The 15,711-nt window shown below is 34.9% G+C and overlaps 1 protein-coding gene and 1 non-coding gene across 2 annotated transcripts; both read right to left on the reverse strand.

Moving 5' to 3' along the window:
* Nucleotides 1-922: 922 nt before the first annotated feature.
* On the reverse strand, nt 923-5,637 carry LOC110873661 (WD repeat-containing protein 44). The gene is made up of 7 exons (XM_022122652.2): nt 3,971-5,637; nt 3,719-3,809; nt 3,461-3,618; nt 2,618-2,669; nt 2,446-2,528; nt 2,257-2,347; nt 923-1,693 (listed from the first exon to the last, which is right to left on the reverse strand). Exons 1-7 carry the CDS (start codon nt 5,351-5,353, stop codon nt 1,167-1,169), a joined length of 2,385 nt encoding a protein of 794 aa, XP_021978344.1. The 5' UTR covers nt 5,354-5,637; the 3' UTR covers nt 923-1,166.
* A 9,694-nt stretch (nt 5,638-15,331) lies between these two features.
* On the reverse strand, nt 15,332-15,438 carry LOC118481522. The gene has a single exon (XR_004865731.1). It is a non-coding gene; the product is annotated as a small nucleolar RNA R71 (small nucleolar RNA).
* Nucleotides 15,439-15,711: the final 273 nt, after the last annotated feature.

The following is a 15,711-nucleotide window of genomic DNA, read 5'->3' on the forward strand; positions in this document are numbered from 1 at the left end:
TTGGGTTAAAAATAGGTCTTCGTGTAAGTATATTAGTTGGGCAGAATTGTGTAAACACCCATTGTATATGTTGTAATTATTTGTCCTTTGCCCCTTTGGGTCGGGAGTGTTGTTTTGTTTGACCTTTTGCCCATTGGGTCGGAGACGTATTTTAATGAAGTTTTCTTTTAAAAAAGATATATTATTATTTTATTATTATTACTATTATTATTTCTACAATTATTTTAGAGTAAATTTCGGTTTTCGTCCATGAGGTTAGTCAATTTTAACTAGTTTAGTCCAAAAGTCTAATTTATAACAAATCCAGCCCTGAAGTTTGCATTTCTTAACGCTTTTCATCCCTAAGGGTTGCGTTTTCATTTAATTCTTAGGGATGAAAAACGTTAAGAAATGCAAACCTTAGGGATGAAAAGCGTTAAGAAATGTAACCTTAGGGATGGTTTTGTTATAAATTAGATTTTTGGACTAAACTAGTTAAAATGGACAAACCTCATGGACGGAAACAGAAATTTACTCATTTTTTAAAAAATGGAGTAAACAGCCAACATCGTCACTGAGGTTTGGACATGTTTGTCATTTTCATCCAAAGCAACTTTTTTGTACAATATAATCCTTCACTTTTGAGATTTTTTTGTCATTTTCATCCAAACACCTAATTTGCTTTATTTTTTCTATCAAATATTTGGATGAAAATGGCAAAAAAATCCCAAATCTCAGGGACGATTTTGGCAAAAAAAAGTCGGACGTTTAGATGAAAATGGCAAAAAAAAACCCAAAAATGAAGGACTCTATGGTACAAAAAAGTTGTTCTGGATGAAAATGACAAACATACCCAAACATTAGGACAATTTAGGCAATTTACTCTTAAAAAAAAAAAACCCTGAAAGATCATCATGGAACCACCTGTCAGAGAGTATTAACACATTGGTAAAAATAGACAATTAACTATTAAAATAAATTTCAATCTGCTTTTTTCCTCATCCTGGTTGACTAACTCTACATGTGTTCATTTTCTCTATTTTCTTCATTTTTCTTTTGTTTTTCTCTTGACTAACTCTAATTCTTTTTGCACCATATATGCTAAAATATTACAAATCATCTATACAAATTTCCCAAATAACAAACCTGCAGAGCTCGGGCTCGGGCTTGGGCTTGACCCAGTCCATCTATAATCGAACCGGCAATCCAAAATTCTGGAATGTTCTGATTTCCCCACGAAGCCCAGCTGTAACAATAACCATACCCCAGCCCAACTTACTCGGGCTGGACCCGTTTGAAAAATCTACACTCTTATGTTTACTTTGGTTCTTTGTGGTCGAAACCAGTTTTTCCTCGGGCCATGTGGCGGAAAAGCGGTCAAAAAAGTACCCATTGCTGGCGCTAGAAATGATTCCGTCAAACGGGCCGCTATTAAATTGATCTTCAGGTGTTGGTGGATGGTTCACCGCTGACACGTCATCAAAGTGGTCCCCACTAAGCCTGTTAGGTTCTCCGGGCCACGGGATGGCTACTGATACATCTTGACAGTGGAAGTACTCGTAGGAATGAGTAACGGTTACGCTTTTGTTTCTGCTAGCCCGGGATTCACCTTCATGCTTCCAAACATACACTTGAGAATCCTCACTTGCACAAACTACGTATTTCCCGTTTGATGCCACCGAGGCTGAAATTTGCCTGTTTGTGTTGTGAAAGCCTGCAATAGAATCAACTCAGATCAGATCGGGTGGCATAGATAACTTCTGAAAATATGATTAAAAAAAAGAGTAAAATGTCATTTTCGTCCCTTGGGTTTGGCCAGTTTTGCGACTTTCGTCCAAACATTTGATTTTTTCCGCATCTGGATGCAAAAGGTTTGAAATCTTGCCATTTTAATCTGCCGGCTCGTTAACTCCATCCATTTTTATTCGTTAAGTCGGGGATATTTCCGTCTTTTTTGTTAACTTAAAGGGCAATTCGGTCTTTCCCAGGGGTATTCGGTCTTTTTACATAAAGTAAAAAAGACCGAATTACCCTTTAAGTTAGCAAAAAAGACGAAAAAATACCTCTGACTTAACGGAAAAAAATGGATGGAGTTAACAAGCCGGATGAAGATGAAAATGACAACATTTCAAACCTTTTTGGATCTAGATGCGTAAAAACAAACCTTTGGACGAAAGTCGCAAAACTGGCCAAACCTATATGGCATTTTACTCTTTTTTATAACTAACCAATGTGTTAGAAAATGATTTGAAGAATGAAAAATATTGTAAATATTACCTTTAAACTTGTGAATTAAATCAAGGCCATCAACAACACGAACACGTGAATCTGCAGATGTAATAAGCACTTCTGATGTACCTGGAACAAACTGTACAGGCACTATAAATTTACAGTTCAAAGTTGTCGATAATAATCGTAGCAACTTAATAAGAATGAACCGTTACGAAGACATGTAGTAATTCTCACCTGAAAACCAGTGATCTTTTTATGACGGGTTTTCTTGTTTTTGTTCTGAAGGTTGATCTCGCTTTTTTGTTGTAACTTATTTTCTGAAAAGCATTTTCAGTGAACACTTGAGCACAAACTACAAATAAAAAAAATTAATAATAATAAGTGCGCACACAAATAGATACCATACCAGTCGTGTCATATAAATAGCAGCTCCCCTTGTATGAACCAACAAGTGCACCCTTCAATAATTTAAAAGAAAAAAACAGTTCGATCAGTAACATATCAAAGAAATTTGTGTTTTATCTCAAACGGGTCACATAAACAATTAGCTAAAAGAGAAATAGGTCAAGGTCAATTTAAATTTGTTATTGTTCAAAGATGTAAATAATTATCGAAGTAAAAAGCCATTTTCGTCCTTGAGGTTTGGCCAGTTTTGCGGCTTTCGTCCAAAGATTTGCTTTTCCACATCTGGATTCAAAAGGTTTGAAATCTTGTCATTTTCATAAGGCTCGTTAACTCAATCTATTTTTCTCTGTTAAGTCCGGGGTATTTTCGTCTTTGTTGAATACTTGTACATTATGCTAAATGCTTGTACACAAAGTGAAAAAGACCAAATTGCCCTTTAAGTTAACAAAAAATACAAAAATACCCCTAATTTAACGAAGAAAAATGAATGGAGTTAACGAGCCGGATAAAAATGACAAGATTTCAAACCTTTTGGATCCAGATGCGGAAAAACAAACCTTTGGACGAAAGTCGCAAAACTGACCAAACCTCAGGGACGAAAATGACATTTTCTAATTATTGTAATAATAGTGTGTTTGTAGCCACACTTAAGCATTAATAAAAGAATTTTAAACGGACAATAATGTTTGTGGGTGAAACCAACCCAAGTCCTGTTTGGCCCATACTAAAACTGACCCATTTCGGTCTGAACCCTTTTAACCAAGGGTTCCAACCCATGTGGCCCACCAATTGTATCACTTGTAATAAAAAAAATGGAAGTTGGATAAAGATTTATGGGCTCAACCTGACCATCTGGTGTATAGCAAGCAGCAGTGACCATTTCATGCATATCATTCCAATCAACCACTTGATGATCAGGAATGCTCCATAAGCGAACTTTCGCATCAAGTGATCCACTGATGAAATATCTATCATCAACCGGATTGAACTGGATGCAAGTTACTGTATTTAACGAAGAAAAGATAAAGATACTTAGAAATCAACTAATCATAGAGGAACATTTATTCTGATTAAATTTAACACATTGGTTCATACTTCATACCATAGTCATTGTGAGAAAATATCTTCAAACATGACTTGCTAGACAACTGCCACAACCGCACGGTTTTGTCCATTGACGATGAAAGCAAATGCTGAAAATGAAATTGTCTGCCAATAAGAAGTTTGTATATATTCTTCATTTCGCCCGAAAAGTAGGAAAATTTTTACATAGCTTACTACGTTCATAAAAAGAATAATGTTACTGCAACTAACAAATCTACAGACGTAATTTAATAAATTACCGCTAGCTAACCTGAGATTTGGACCATGACAGATCAAGCACATCATCCAGATGTCCTTCAAAAGAACACAACGGTTTTTCCGAGAGTCCAAACAAAGTTTCCGGCACAACAATATGGTCCAGACTAGTCGATTTTCTGCTCATCGATAACCTTCCTCTTCTCTTTCTTTCAACTTGACGATCCAAATTCGGTGACGCCAAACCTATTTCTGGCGACCCATTCGACAGTAGTAACCCATTCAAATTCCCGTCTTCTAGTTTATCAAACAAAAGATCGCCTTTTCTATCCGACAACACAACTTGCCAGACATGAATAACACAATCCTCACCGGCAGTAGCGAGATACTTCCCATCCAAACTGAACTTCATAGTCCAGATCGACCCACTGTGAGCCTGTATCTCCTGCCTTCTATACAACCCCGTTAGATCTTTGCACGACTTCCCGTACTGTCGCACCCGCACTCTCTCCGGACTATGAAACGAAACGTCTTGACTATCATCGGTAGCAGAGCTGGACCGCCTCCCACCCTTTTCCGACGATGTATCTCTCTCGTCACTACTCCGTCTCTCCTTATACCCTGCAACCGAACTCGCTAAACACGCCACATTCTTAATATTCTTCAACCACCCGCCCTTCTTCTTCAACTTCGACTCATTCCCACCGTTATTCATCTCTCGTAGGTCCTCATCACCAGCTTCCACATTCTGCCGTCTCATTAACTCCTGAACGATCGGCGAACGGCCAACACACATCTCGAACTCTTCCATCGTTAACCGCCTCCCTGTCCCAACTTCCTTAAGCTTCCGCCACATACCGTCCTCTCTAACCTCATCAACCACAAACTCCTTCCCATTATCCAAATCCTTAATCAAACACACTGCCTCTCCATCATTACTATTACTACTAACATCCAAATTCGACAAAACCGTAGAATTATCATTCTCAACGATCTCATTAACAGAACTACTTTCATGACACATATTAAAATTAGAAGTAATACTACACTGTTGAGTAATATCGGCCGAATTCGATCTAATTGTACTGGAGTCATCCGGTGAGTCAAACTTACCGAATTTCGAATCCGTAGCATCTAACTTATGTCCAGTACGAGTGGAACCACGAAGCAGGCCCATCTGCCGGAGCAACCGCACACGGCGTTCATCTACGGACTCCGGCCGCGAGATCCAGACATCATAACTGTTCAAAACGCCCATTGGAAACCTAGGTACAGGTAACAATCGTCCAAAACTACTACAATTCGAGTCAATCAGCATGACGTCATCGTCTCCGTCACCGTTTTCCGAACACGAAGAGGAAGAACACGATGTTGAGGACAGTAACCGATCGTATGAGTCGTGAAAAATGTTATTATCTTCGGTTTCGTGAGTGGTCATAGTTCGGGCATTCTCATCGGAGAGTGGAAGTGATGAGAATGCCCGGCCGGAATCGGATCCGGAGGTGGAATCGGGGCGGTTGGTGGATCTGGTGGAGGAGAGAGAGAATTGAGAGGATTTGTGGCGGTGAGATTGCGGATCTGGTGAAGAAGTGAAACCCTAGGTTGTGAAAGAACCGCCGTGAGCGACGGAGAACGACGGAGGAAGGTGGAGGGTTTGGGTGGAGAGAGATTGGGTTCGGTTTGGTGGTGTTTGGATTATCATTTATGATGTAAAAATATAAAATGAGAAATATGAAAACTTCAATTATTAAATACACTTGCATATCAATATTCAATACAATAATAATATAAAACAATTTTATTTGGAAAATTGTATGATTATTTATGCCAACTATTTTTAACGTGATACATAACACGGTTAGATAAGTTTTATCCCGTTTTGAGTTACTGGTCTAAGGATATAATGTTTATCTCATGCAAAAGTGATTTTTGTTTAAATATTTATAAGTGCTATGTTAGGTGGAATTTAGATGTAATAGATTGTTGTTAGAAAAAAAAACAGTCACGTTCTTATCATAAAGGACGCCTGATAGGATCAAGTTGTCTGATAAAGACGTTTCTTCCTTGGTGTATGAGGGTTCTAGTCTGATTGTTGACATTATTGTATGTTTAATAGAATGTGTTAGAGCGTGTGAGTTAATCGTTCTAAAAATAAAATACATTTTTTACGCTATTATCTTTTATCTTTTTTCTATATCTTTCTAACGCTACGTATACCGTCTTCTTTGTAAATTTGGTTTTGTATTAAACGTGTCTTAATAATATTATAATAATATAATACGTGATATTTAATTTGATGTATTATTAATATTAATTATTAATACTAATATTAAAGTGTATTCAATAAAATTTTATATATGTTTTCGAATAAAAACATAATATCACATCACTAATTATTTCGTTTAGAAATTAGTGCGGCAAATCACATTGATTTTTCATTCAAATCAATCACAATTATTTGGGTTATTATTGAGAGTTTTTATTTCATTATATGAGTTATATCGTTTTCCTCCTTACATCACACTCACATGACTACGATATAAATTTATTAAAATTATAATTAAAATTACTATTATTAGTATTTTCTATTGCAACTACTACTATTATTATTATTATATTAAAATTAAAAGACAACCAATAAATCATAAAAATTATGTCATTTCGTGCGTATCTTTTGTAAGAAAACGACATGTTACAAAACTTTTAGGGTTAGTTATTTCATATTTCAAAATATACTACATTCTACAAGTATTAAAATTGTGTAATTAACATATTAAGGTTGCACGGTATGGAGGATCATCCTGGTCCGTCCTCCATCGGCAACGAAGCAACATCCACGCCGGCATCCTCCGTCCCCGTCTTCAGCGTCGAGATGTGAACGTTCTGGACGATCCAGATTGGTGGGCCCCCTTTCTTTGTGTTTGTGTTAATGAAGCTTTAGTGATTTGTACATTAGGCATTACTACTTGTACATAGTTTTGTGGGGTAGGATCATCTAAGACCATCCTCCCATATCCTCTAGTTTTGTGGGATGAACCATCTTAGGAGGACTATGACGTGGCGCCTATGTGGCGGATCATCCTCCCTTGGAGGACCATCGTCATAGCCTTAAAGTTACCATCAAATAGTCAAACTATCATTAATAATACTAAATTTAAAATTTTGTGTAAAAACAGTTTTTTTTTACTTTAAATTATTAAGGGATCCAAATAACATGAAGTTCATACTCCTACATATTATAGCTATTCAGTGTCGTGAATAATATTCTGAGACGTCTCTGAGAATTCATGTATCATGTTCGAGCTTGAAAGAATGTGTCATTCCATAATGTTTTACTATTATTTAAAAAAAAATCAAATTAGTATTTGGCTCAATAAACCTAATGTCAAGTGGGCTAAATTATAAACCATAAAAATGATTTGTAAACAGTGGCGAATCTAGGATTCGCGCCAAGCGGTAAGTTTTATAAATAAGCGGTAACGAAATCGAAAAAACGTCAAATTTTTCCAAAATTTACACTAATTTTACACTACCGCCAGAGCGCCAAGCCGTAGCGGACGCCACCCCTTACTACAATGTACATCCGCCCCTGTTTGTAAATGAGCCTATATTAGAATTAGTATGTGTTTACTATTTAAAAAAATTATATATGAGAGAGAGAAAAAGTATATCGTACATTACGGCTTAACGTACTTCACGTACGACAACGTGCGTGATTTGTTCTATAACATGCGTGATTAATGTTTTCAATTGCGTGATTATTGTGTTTCAACATGCGTGATTTTGGATTTTGAGTTATAACGTGCGTAATTAATTACCTGTCGTACATGATGTACGTTAAGCCGTAATATACGTTAACCTTCCTCTATATATATATATATATATATATATATATACACACACATTATTAGGGTGGGGTTCTAGAGTGAACACCAGTGTATTTGCGAACTGAGTGAACAAATCCTGGCCATTGATTTACACACATGTATGGATAGGATTTCATCATCAAATCGTAAAATACACTAGTGTATTTCATCATCAAATCCTGGCCATTGATTTACATATATGTGTGGTCAGGATTAGTTCACTGAGTTCGCAAGATACACTTGTGTTCACTCTTGAACCTAATCCTATATATATATATATAGTGGAGGGTTCAAATGAGAAGAATTTTTTTGTAAGAAGAAAAAGAAGAAGTTTCAACCAATAAGAATGCTTCATTTTACTTCATTTAATATTGGCATTAAATTTTAATACAAGGGTATATTGGTAAACTTACATAAATCATTAATTTGTATTCTTCCCCTTTAATAACTAACTAAATTGAATTTCTAACTCCTTTTCAAAATATATATTTTTTCCAAATTAAGAAAAACAACTTAATTTAAAGTGTAGAATAAACTACTAGGTGTGTAGGTTAAATTACGAGTTGTGTATGATATATATCGAGGTGTGTAGGATAAATTTCGACTGTGTAAGATAAAATTCTATAATGTGTAGGGTATATGTAGGAAAATTTTGATATGTGTAGGTTTTGTAGATTATGGGTATGTTTGGCATGGAGCTTTTAGGAGCTTCTAGCTTTAAGCTTTTAAGAAAAAGCTCCTACTCAATAAAAAGTCTTGTTTGGTTGAAGGAGCTTTAAGCTTTTAGGTTAGGAGCTTGAAGCTTTTGGTTGAACGCTACTACTAGTAGCGTTTAGAAGGAGCTACAAGCTTTTAGGGAAAAAATGACTATTTTAACCTCTAAAAATAGGAAACTTTTTAATGCACCAACTTTCTAAATTTTTAGTTATGTCCATTTTGGACATTTTATACATTTTATTAAAAGCTCCAGCTACTCTACCAAACACTAAATATATCTAAAAAGATACAGCTACTAGCTACCAGCTACAGCTACCAGCTACCAGCTTCCAGCCACCAGCTACCAGCTTGCAGCTTCCAACCACCAGCTACTTTTGCCAAACATACCCTATATGTATGATAATTAAAGCTTAGTTGACTAATTAATTAAACATACCAGCTACCAGCTTCCAACCACCAGCTACTTTTGCCAAACATACCCGTTTTTGCAGTTGCTATGTGTCCTTGAATGGTGAAGCCATTTGGATGATGTGGCATCCATTTGTTTATTGGAGTTTGATTTTGGGAGGGAATTGATGTAATTCTCTATAAACAAACAAGCTTTCACTAAACACAAACCAAAAGTCATACATATACGCAGGATCCGGGAATGAGTGGGCGGGTTTTCGGGTTATCCAAATTACCCATTAAGAATACGGATCCTTTAAATTCTTTTTGACTCAACTATTTTGCATAACAATTATTCATCCGTGACCTTCTATCTCTCTCTTCTACCTACCATCTTCCATTACAACCCTAAATCATGATACCATCTCCGATCATCAAGATACCATCTCCGCTCATCATCTTATGTGACGAATCTTTCAAGAATCATAGGTAAATGTACTTGATCAAACATATATACTGTTTATTTATGTTGTTAGATCTTATATGAATGTTTTTTTTTCAAAACCCTTTCGACAGATCTTAATGTTTATTGTTGTTATGTTTTTGTAGATCATTCTACATAATTTGCAGGTATGTAATCTATATTCTATTTGTATTTATTGTAAATGTTTAATTTCAATTTTTGATGTTTTTTCTGTTTTTTTTTTTATTTGTAGATCGAACATCTTATAGGTAAGTTAAACAAGAATCTATAAAAACATCAAATGTAAAAGTACATGATTAAGGTTAAATACTGTTTCTTCATGATGTTGGATTTTCAATTTATTCAAGCAAAATTTTAGTCTTTGATGTTGAAAACCGTTTTTGCAGTTGCTAATGTTTGTTGTTCTTCTTAATTTATTCAAGCAAAACTTTAGCCTTTGATTTTTCTTTTTTTTTTCGTTGTTTTTTGTTGTTTATGATTTTACATTATCCGATTCCAGTCTTATGAAATGATATTTTGTTGATGTTTTGATTGTGTTATCAATTTAATCACATTTTTATTTACAGTCTTTTAGTTTGTTGTTGATGATATGTTTTGTTAAAAAATCACTAATTTTTGATGAATTTTATTTTTTTCGTTGTTTGTTGTTGATGATGATTTTGCATTATCCGATTCCAGTCATAAGAAATGATATTTTGTTGATGTTTTGATTATGTTCTCATGTTACTCATATTTTTATTTACAGTCTTTTAGTTTGTTGTTGATGATGATTTACATTGTTCTGATAATTTTTCATCCGGTATAATGTTTTTTTTTTCGGAATATTGATTGTGTTTCTAAAAATAAATTTTTTAAATTTTTTTTGAAACCGTTACTTTTTATTTTTTGTTTTTGAAGTTTACTCCGTTACTACATTAAGTTTTAAAGGTTATTTAGGAATATTGATTGTTTTTCTATAAATACTTTACCGTTTAATTTTTTAAAAAAGCTTCATATTTAATTTTCAGATATGGATCCCTTGAACAACAATCCTTCATTTTTAAAGCTTATTGAGGAAGATGACCCGATATTTTTGGTACGTTTATTTGTATTCTAATTACTAATCATATTTTAAGTAAACTGAAATTTGTCTTTTTTTATTTTGAAGCTTATTTTGGAATAATTTTGAAACTTTATGTCATTATCTTTTGAAGTTCATATTATTAGTTTTGTCAGTTATAAGTTTTTCTATTTAGGTTTAAAAATACCTTTAATTTCTTTCTAAAGATGTTTTTGTTTCCATAAACACATTACTGTTTTTAAGGTTAATTTTTCTATTCTCAATTATAACTCAGTTTCTGTAATTAGACATTGTTTCTATAAATAAGTTACCGTTATATTTAAAAAAAAATCATTTATTCCTTTGCAGTTATGGATCCTAAAAACAACGCTCCAATCGTTTTTAAAGTTGATTGATGACTATGATCCTATATAAAAATCGGACTCCGATAATTCCTCAAACAAAAGAGGTTAGTTAAATTTTTATTTTTTTTTATCTTTTTTAAGTTTGTAATATTTAATTTTATCCTTTATGTTCAGTAATTTTTTTTTAAATTAGTAATATATATTCTGAATGATTTATGGTTTGTATTTTCCCATGTTTAACCGTCAATCTTTTGTGAAATTCGTACTCGGAATGTTCGTCTACCAAAATAGGTTAGTTAAATGTTGTTGGTATTGTTTGTTTTTTGATGTCTAGTCTTTCTTATTTCTTATTAAATTTTGTGTCACTATTTTTTTTTAAATTAGTAATATATGTTCTGAATGATTTATTGTTTGTATTTTCCCATGGTGAATCCTCAATCTTTTTTGAAATTCGGACTCGGAATGTTCGTCTACCAAAACAGGTTAGTTAAATGTTGTTGGTATTGTTTGTTTTTTTGATATGTATACCCTTTCTTATTTCTTATTAAATTTTCTGTTTAGGCATAATTTTGAAACTTTATGTCATTATCTTTTGAAGTTCATATTGTTAGTTTTGTCACTTATGAGTTTTTCTATTTAGGTTTAAAGATACCTTTAATTTCTTTCTAAAGATGTTTTTCTTTCCATAAACACATTACTGTTTTTAAGGTTAATTTTTCTATTCTCAATTATAACTTAGTTTCTGTAATTAGACATTGTTTCTATAAATAAGTTACCGTTATATTTTTTAAAAAAATTCCTTTATTACTTTGCAGTTATGGATCCTAAAAACAACGCTCCAATCGTTTTTAAAGTTGATTGATGACTATGATCCTATATTTTTGGTATGTTTCTTTGGTTTTCATTTTATCAACAGACAATAAGTTATTTAAGCTTATATGTTTTTTGTTTCGATTCATAGGAAATACCGTATGATTTTGCAAGCTTACTGTGGGGAGGAAAAGTTCCATATGGTCAATGTCTTGAACTTATTGATGGTGACTTATGCAACTGCAGGAGTCTGAATCTTCTTCGAACACAAGAGGTAAGTTTAATTTTATCGTTTTTTTTTGTGTTTTATGATCCGGTATAATGATAGTTTTCATCGTTTATCCAAATCTCTATAATTTTTAAGTTATTTTGTTTATTTTTTTTTTTTTTGGCAAATCTAACTATGATATTTTTTGAAATTTGAAAATCTCCGTCCTTTTACTAATAAATTTTGTATTGTATTAATATGTATTAATGATTCGTTTGTTTTGGTTTTTTATTTCTGTTTTTCTTTTTTCATGATTAACTAATAAATTTCATATTGTGTTAATTTTGAATCCATTAAAGATTATGTAAATTTTTAGTGTGTAATATGTTTTTACGGAATATTTATTGTGTTTCTAAAAATAAATAGATTTTAATTTTTTTTTGAAACCGTTCCTTTTTAATTATTTGTTTTAGAAGTTTCTCCTGATAGTATAAGTTTGTTTCTATAAATAGTTTACCGTTTTAATTTTTAAAAAGCCTTCATATTTAATTTCCAGATATGGATCAGAGTAACAACTGTCCTTCATTTTTAAAGCTTATTGAGGAAGATGACCCATTATTTTTGGTATGTTTATTTGTTTTCTAATTATTATTTTTTTGGTCATTGTTTTTTTTTCTTATTTTGTTAAATTTAATTATTATTCGTATTAGATTGTTAAACATTTTTCCCCTTATATGTAGTTCAAAGATGATTGGGATAAAATAACTGAACCAAAAGGGAAAGCAAGTGTTCTTTGTGATGAAAATCAAAGTTCAAAGGTTTGTGTTCGTTTACTAAATTATAGGAGTTTGTAATTAACTGAATTGTTTTACCTTTATTTTTTCATTTTTAAAGGTTAATGTTTTATGTTTCTTAGGATGATCCGAAGGGGAAATCAAATGTTGTTGTTGATGATGATGTGTGTAAAATGCAACATATAAATCACATCAATTAAGACATAAAACTAACCATTTTTAAGTACTAATGGTTGAAAAAGAGTGTTTTTGTCTTTCTTTTGTATTTTCAGGATGAAATGAGCTCAAAATCACAAAAGAAGCAAAAAGACAACTAATTCTAGCATAAATACAAGAAAAGGAATGAAAGTAGATTGCCCGGACCCTCAACGGCACCCCCCAAGGCAAAGAAGAGAAAACAGAAGACTGAACACGCCCCGTGTCCAGCGAACACGGGGCCGTGCCCAAGAAGCAGCAGAAAAGACAAACTAGTAGAAACTTCCATTGCCCACCACGGGGCCGTGTCCAGCGGGCACGAGGGCGTGGTGAAAGTACAGCAGGCGCATTAATTGTAATTGCGAATTACAATTAATGAAGAGAGAGAGTGTCAGACAGGCACGGGGGCGTGTCCAGCGGACACGGGGCCGTGCCCAGCCTTCTGTTCAGCCTATAAATAGGGGTGCTTGGTTTCATTCCATCTCATCCCTTGGCACACCACCTCTCTCACACTTCATCCACCACCCACCACCACCATAACACCATCATCCACCACCATCATCCATTGTCCATCGTAGAGTGTGTGAGTCGTCTCGGGATCCAAGATTGATCGTAAGAGTTCTTGACAATCAAGGCCATGTTTGCCTAAGTCTCTTACATCACTTGGTGAAGACAAGTGTTTAGTATAATACTTTTTATTTTTAATCTTTTGCACTATTTATTTGGTTTTGTATTAATGACTTTAATAACTAGTTACTTATGTTGAAGGTGATCTTTCCTTATCGTTTGTCCGTGGTGTCTTGGCATTATTTTACTGTCTATATAAAATAAAAGATTTTCACCATTCATATCTCCACGGTCTATATGGAGGTATGTTGGCTACCTGGTCGGGGGTTAAGGGAACGGTTTGGTAAGGGTCTTGCCCTTGTTCAGCGTTTAGAGGTCCTGCTTGGGACCTGGGTCAAATTTAGTAGGATCTCCTTCAATACCCATAGGTATTGGATGGCGGGGATCCAAACTCTTTGACCCCCTCATAAGTTAACTACTATTAATACTATAACCCGGCTATTTAGGACTGTATCCCTGCTGACTCAGACTACTTAGCCGAGGGTAACGTCACCGCCGAAAGCGGGGCCTACCACAATTTGCATTAATAACTTAATTCATTATCTTTCAATAATCCGACCCTTTAGGATTGTATCCTTGCTGACTCAAACTACTGGGTTGAGGGTAACGTCGCCTTCAAAAGAGGGGCCTACTACAATAACTAAGATAATCTCTTAAACAAGTGCAAAAGTGCGAAAATAATCAAAGGTTATACTAACACACGTGTCGGATCCAAGTGATTCATCTTGTCTATTTGTTTTTATTTTATTTTATTTTTCAGCATTTAGTTAGTTTTTATTTTTCTTAGTTTAAAATATTTTTCTCACTTTTTGATTTGATTAGACGTTGAGGATAAACCGGTATTAAAAGCTCTTGTGTCCTTGGACGACCTCGGTATCTTACCAACACTATACTACGTCCACGATGGGTGCACTTGCCCATATGTGTGTTTAGTGTTAGTAAATATCGTGTTTTATAAATTTAAAACTTGGCTAAAAGTGTAAAAAGGGGCTTAAATATACATCTAAAATATAACACACTTCACGCACATCAAGTTTTTGGCGCCGCTGCCGGGGACACAAGGATTTTAAGAAAGTTAGGAATCAACGGCCTAATCATATTTTTATTTTTTTCTTTAATTTTTAGGATTTTTCGTAGATTTTCAGCTTCTACAGAGCTCAGCACGGGGCCGTGCCTGGTCGGACATGGGCCGTGCTCAGCATCATTACTAGCAGTTTTTGTTTTCCAAGTTACAGAAGGCTGACCACGGGGCCGTGCCGGTGCAACACGGGGCCGTGTCCAACTTCCAGTAACTGGGATCTGGAAAACAATCACTGAAATTCCGACCACGGGCCGTGTTCGCTCAACACGGGGCCGTGGTGAACCTTCTGACCAACATTCTTTTCTGTTTTTATTGCAGGACTTGGAATCCGACGCCAACCTCACGTAGTGTATGAGCTCCAGTTCCAATAAAGACATAAAAGAACCACTAGAAGAACCCGAACACTTTCTCAGAAAAAGGTTAAAAGCCAAAAACCAAGAGAAGGTTTCGGGTGATCCACCTCCAATGGCGGACCAACGTACCCTTATGGATTATCTACGACCCACCGTGGGTAATCTAGGCGCCGCTATCAATGCCCCGAATGTCGAAGCCAATAACTTCGAACTTCGGCCGCATTTGATACAAATGCTCCAAAACTCCGCAACCTTCCACGGGCTTGCGGACGAGGATCCCCATCTACATATAACTAATTTCTTGGAAATATGTGATACCTTTCGAATCAATGGAGCATCAAACGACGCCATCCGCCTCCGTATGTTTCCCTTCTCACTAAAAGACCGAGCGAAAGCTTGGCTCAACGCCCTCCCAGCTGGATCGGTAAACACCTGGGATGAACTAGCCCAAAAATTTCTATATAAGTATTTCCCTCCTGCTAAAACTGCTAAGTTAATGGCTGAAATTAATACATATTCACAAGAGGACGGGGAATCCTTATATGAAACTTGGGAAAGGTTCAAGGAGCTATTACGCAAGTGTCCCCATCACGGCCTCGCAATATGGCAACAAGTATCCACTTTCTATAATGGATTGTTGCCACACACTAGGCAGACACTTGATTCTAGCTCCGGGGGACTTTTAGGTAACCGACGCCCACACGAAATATATAATCAAATTGAGGAAATTGCTCAAACCAATTTTCAATGGCATACCCCCCGGGGGAATAAGTCTATCGCCCCGGGCGCCCATAAGGTCGACGAAAGCACTTCTTTACAAGCCCAAATTGAGGCCCTTTCTTCAAAAATAAAAAAATTAGAAATGACAAA

The sequence above is a fragment of the Helianthus annuus genome, chromosome 8, assembly GCF_002127325.2.
Source record: "Helianthus annuus cultivar XRQ/B chromosome 8, HanXRQr2.0-SUNRISE, whole genome shotgun sequence".
NCBI lineage: Eukaryota > Viridiplantae > Streptophyta > Magnoliopsida > Asterales > Asteraceae > Helianthus > Helianthus annuus.

Coding starts and splice junctions, on each gene's coding strand:
- LOC110873661 (XM_022122652.2), bottom strand. CDS start 5,353: ATGACCACTCACGAAACCGAAGATAATAACATTTTTCACGACTCATAC. Junction 2,529..2,617: donor CTATTTATATGACACGACTG/GTATGGTATCTA, acceptor AATGCTTTTCAG/AAAATAAGTTACAACAAAAA. Junction 2,348..2,445: donor AAAAGATCACTGGTTTTCAG/GTGAGAATTACT, acceptor GTGCCTGTACAG/TTTGTTCCAGGTACATCAGA.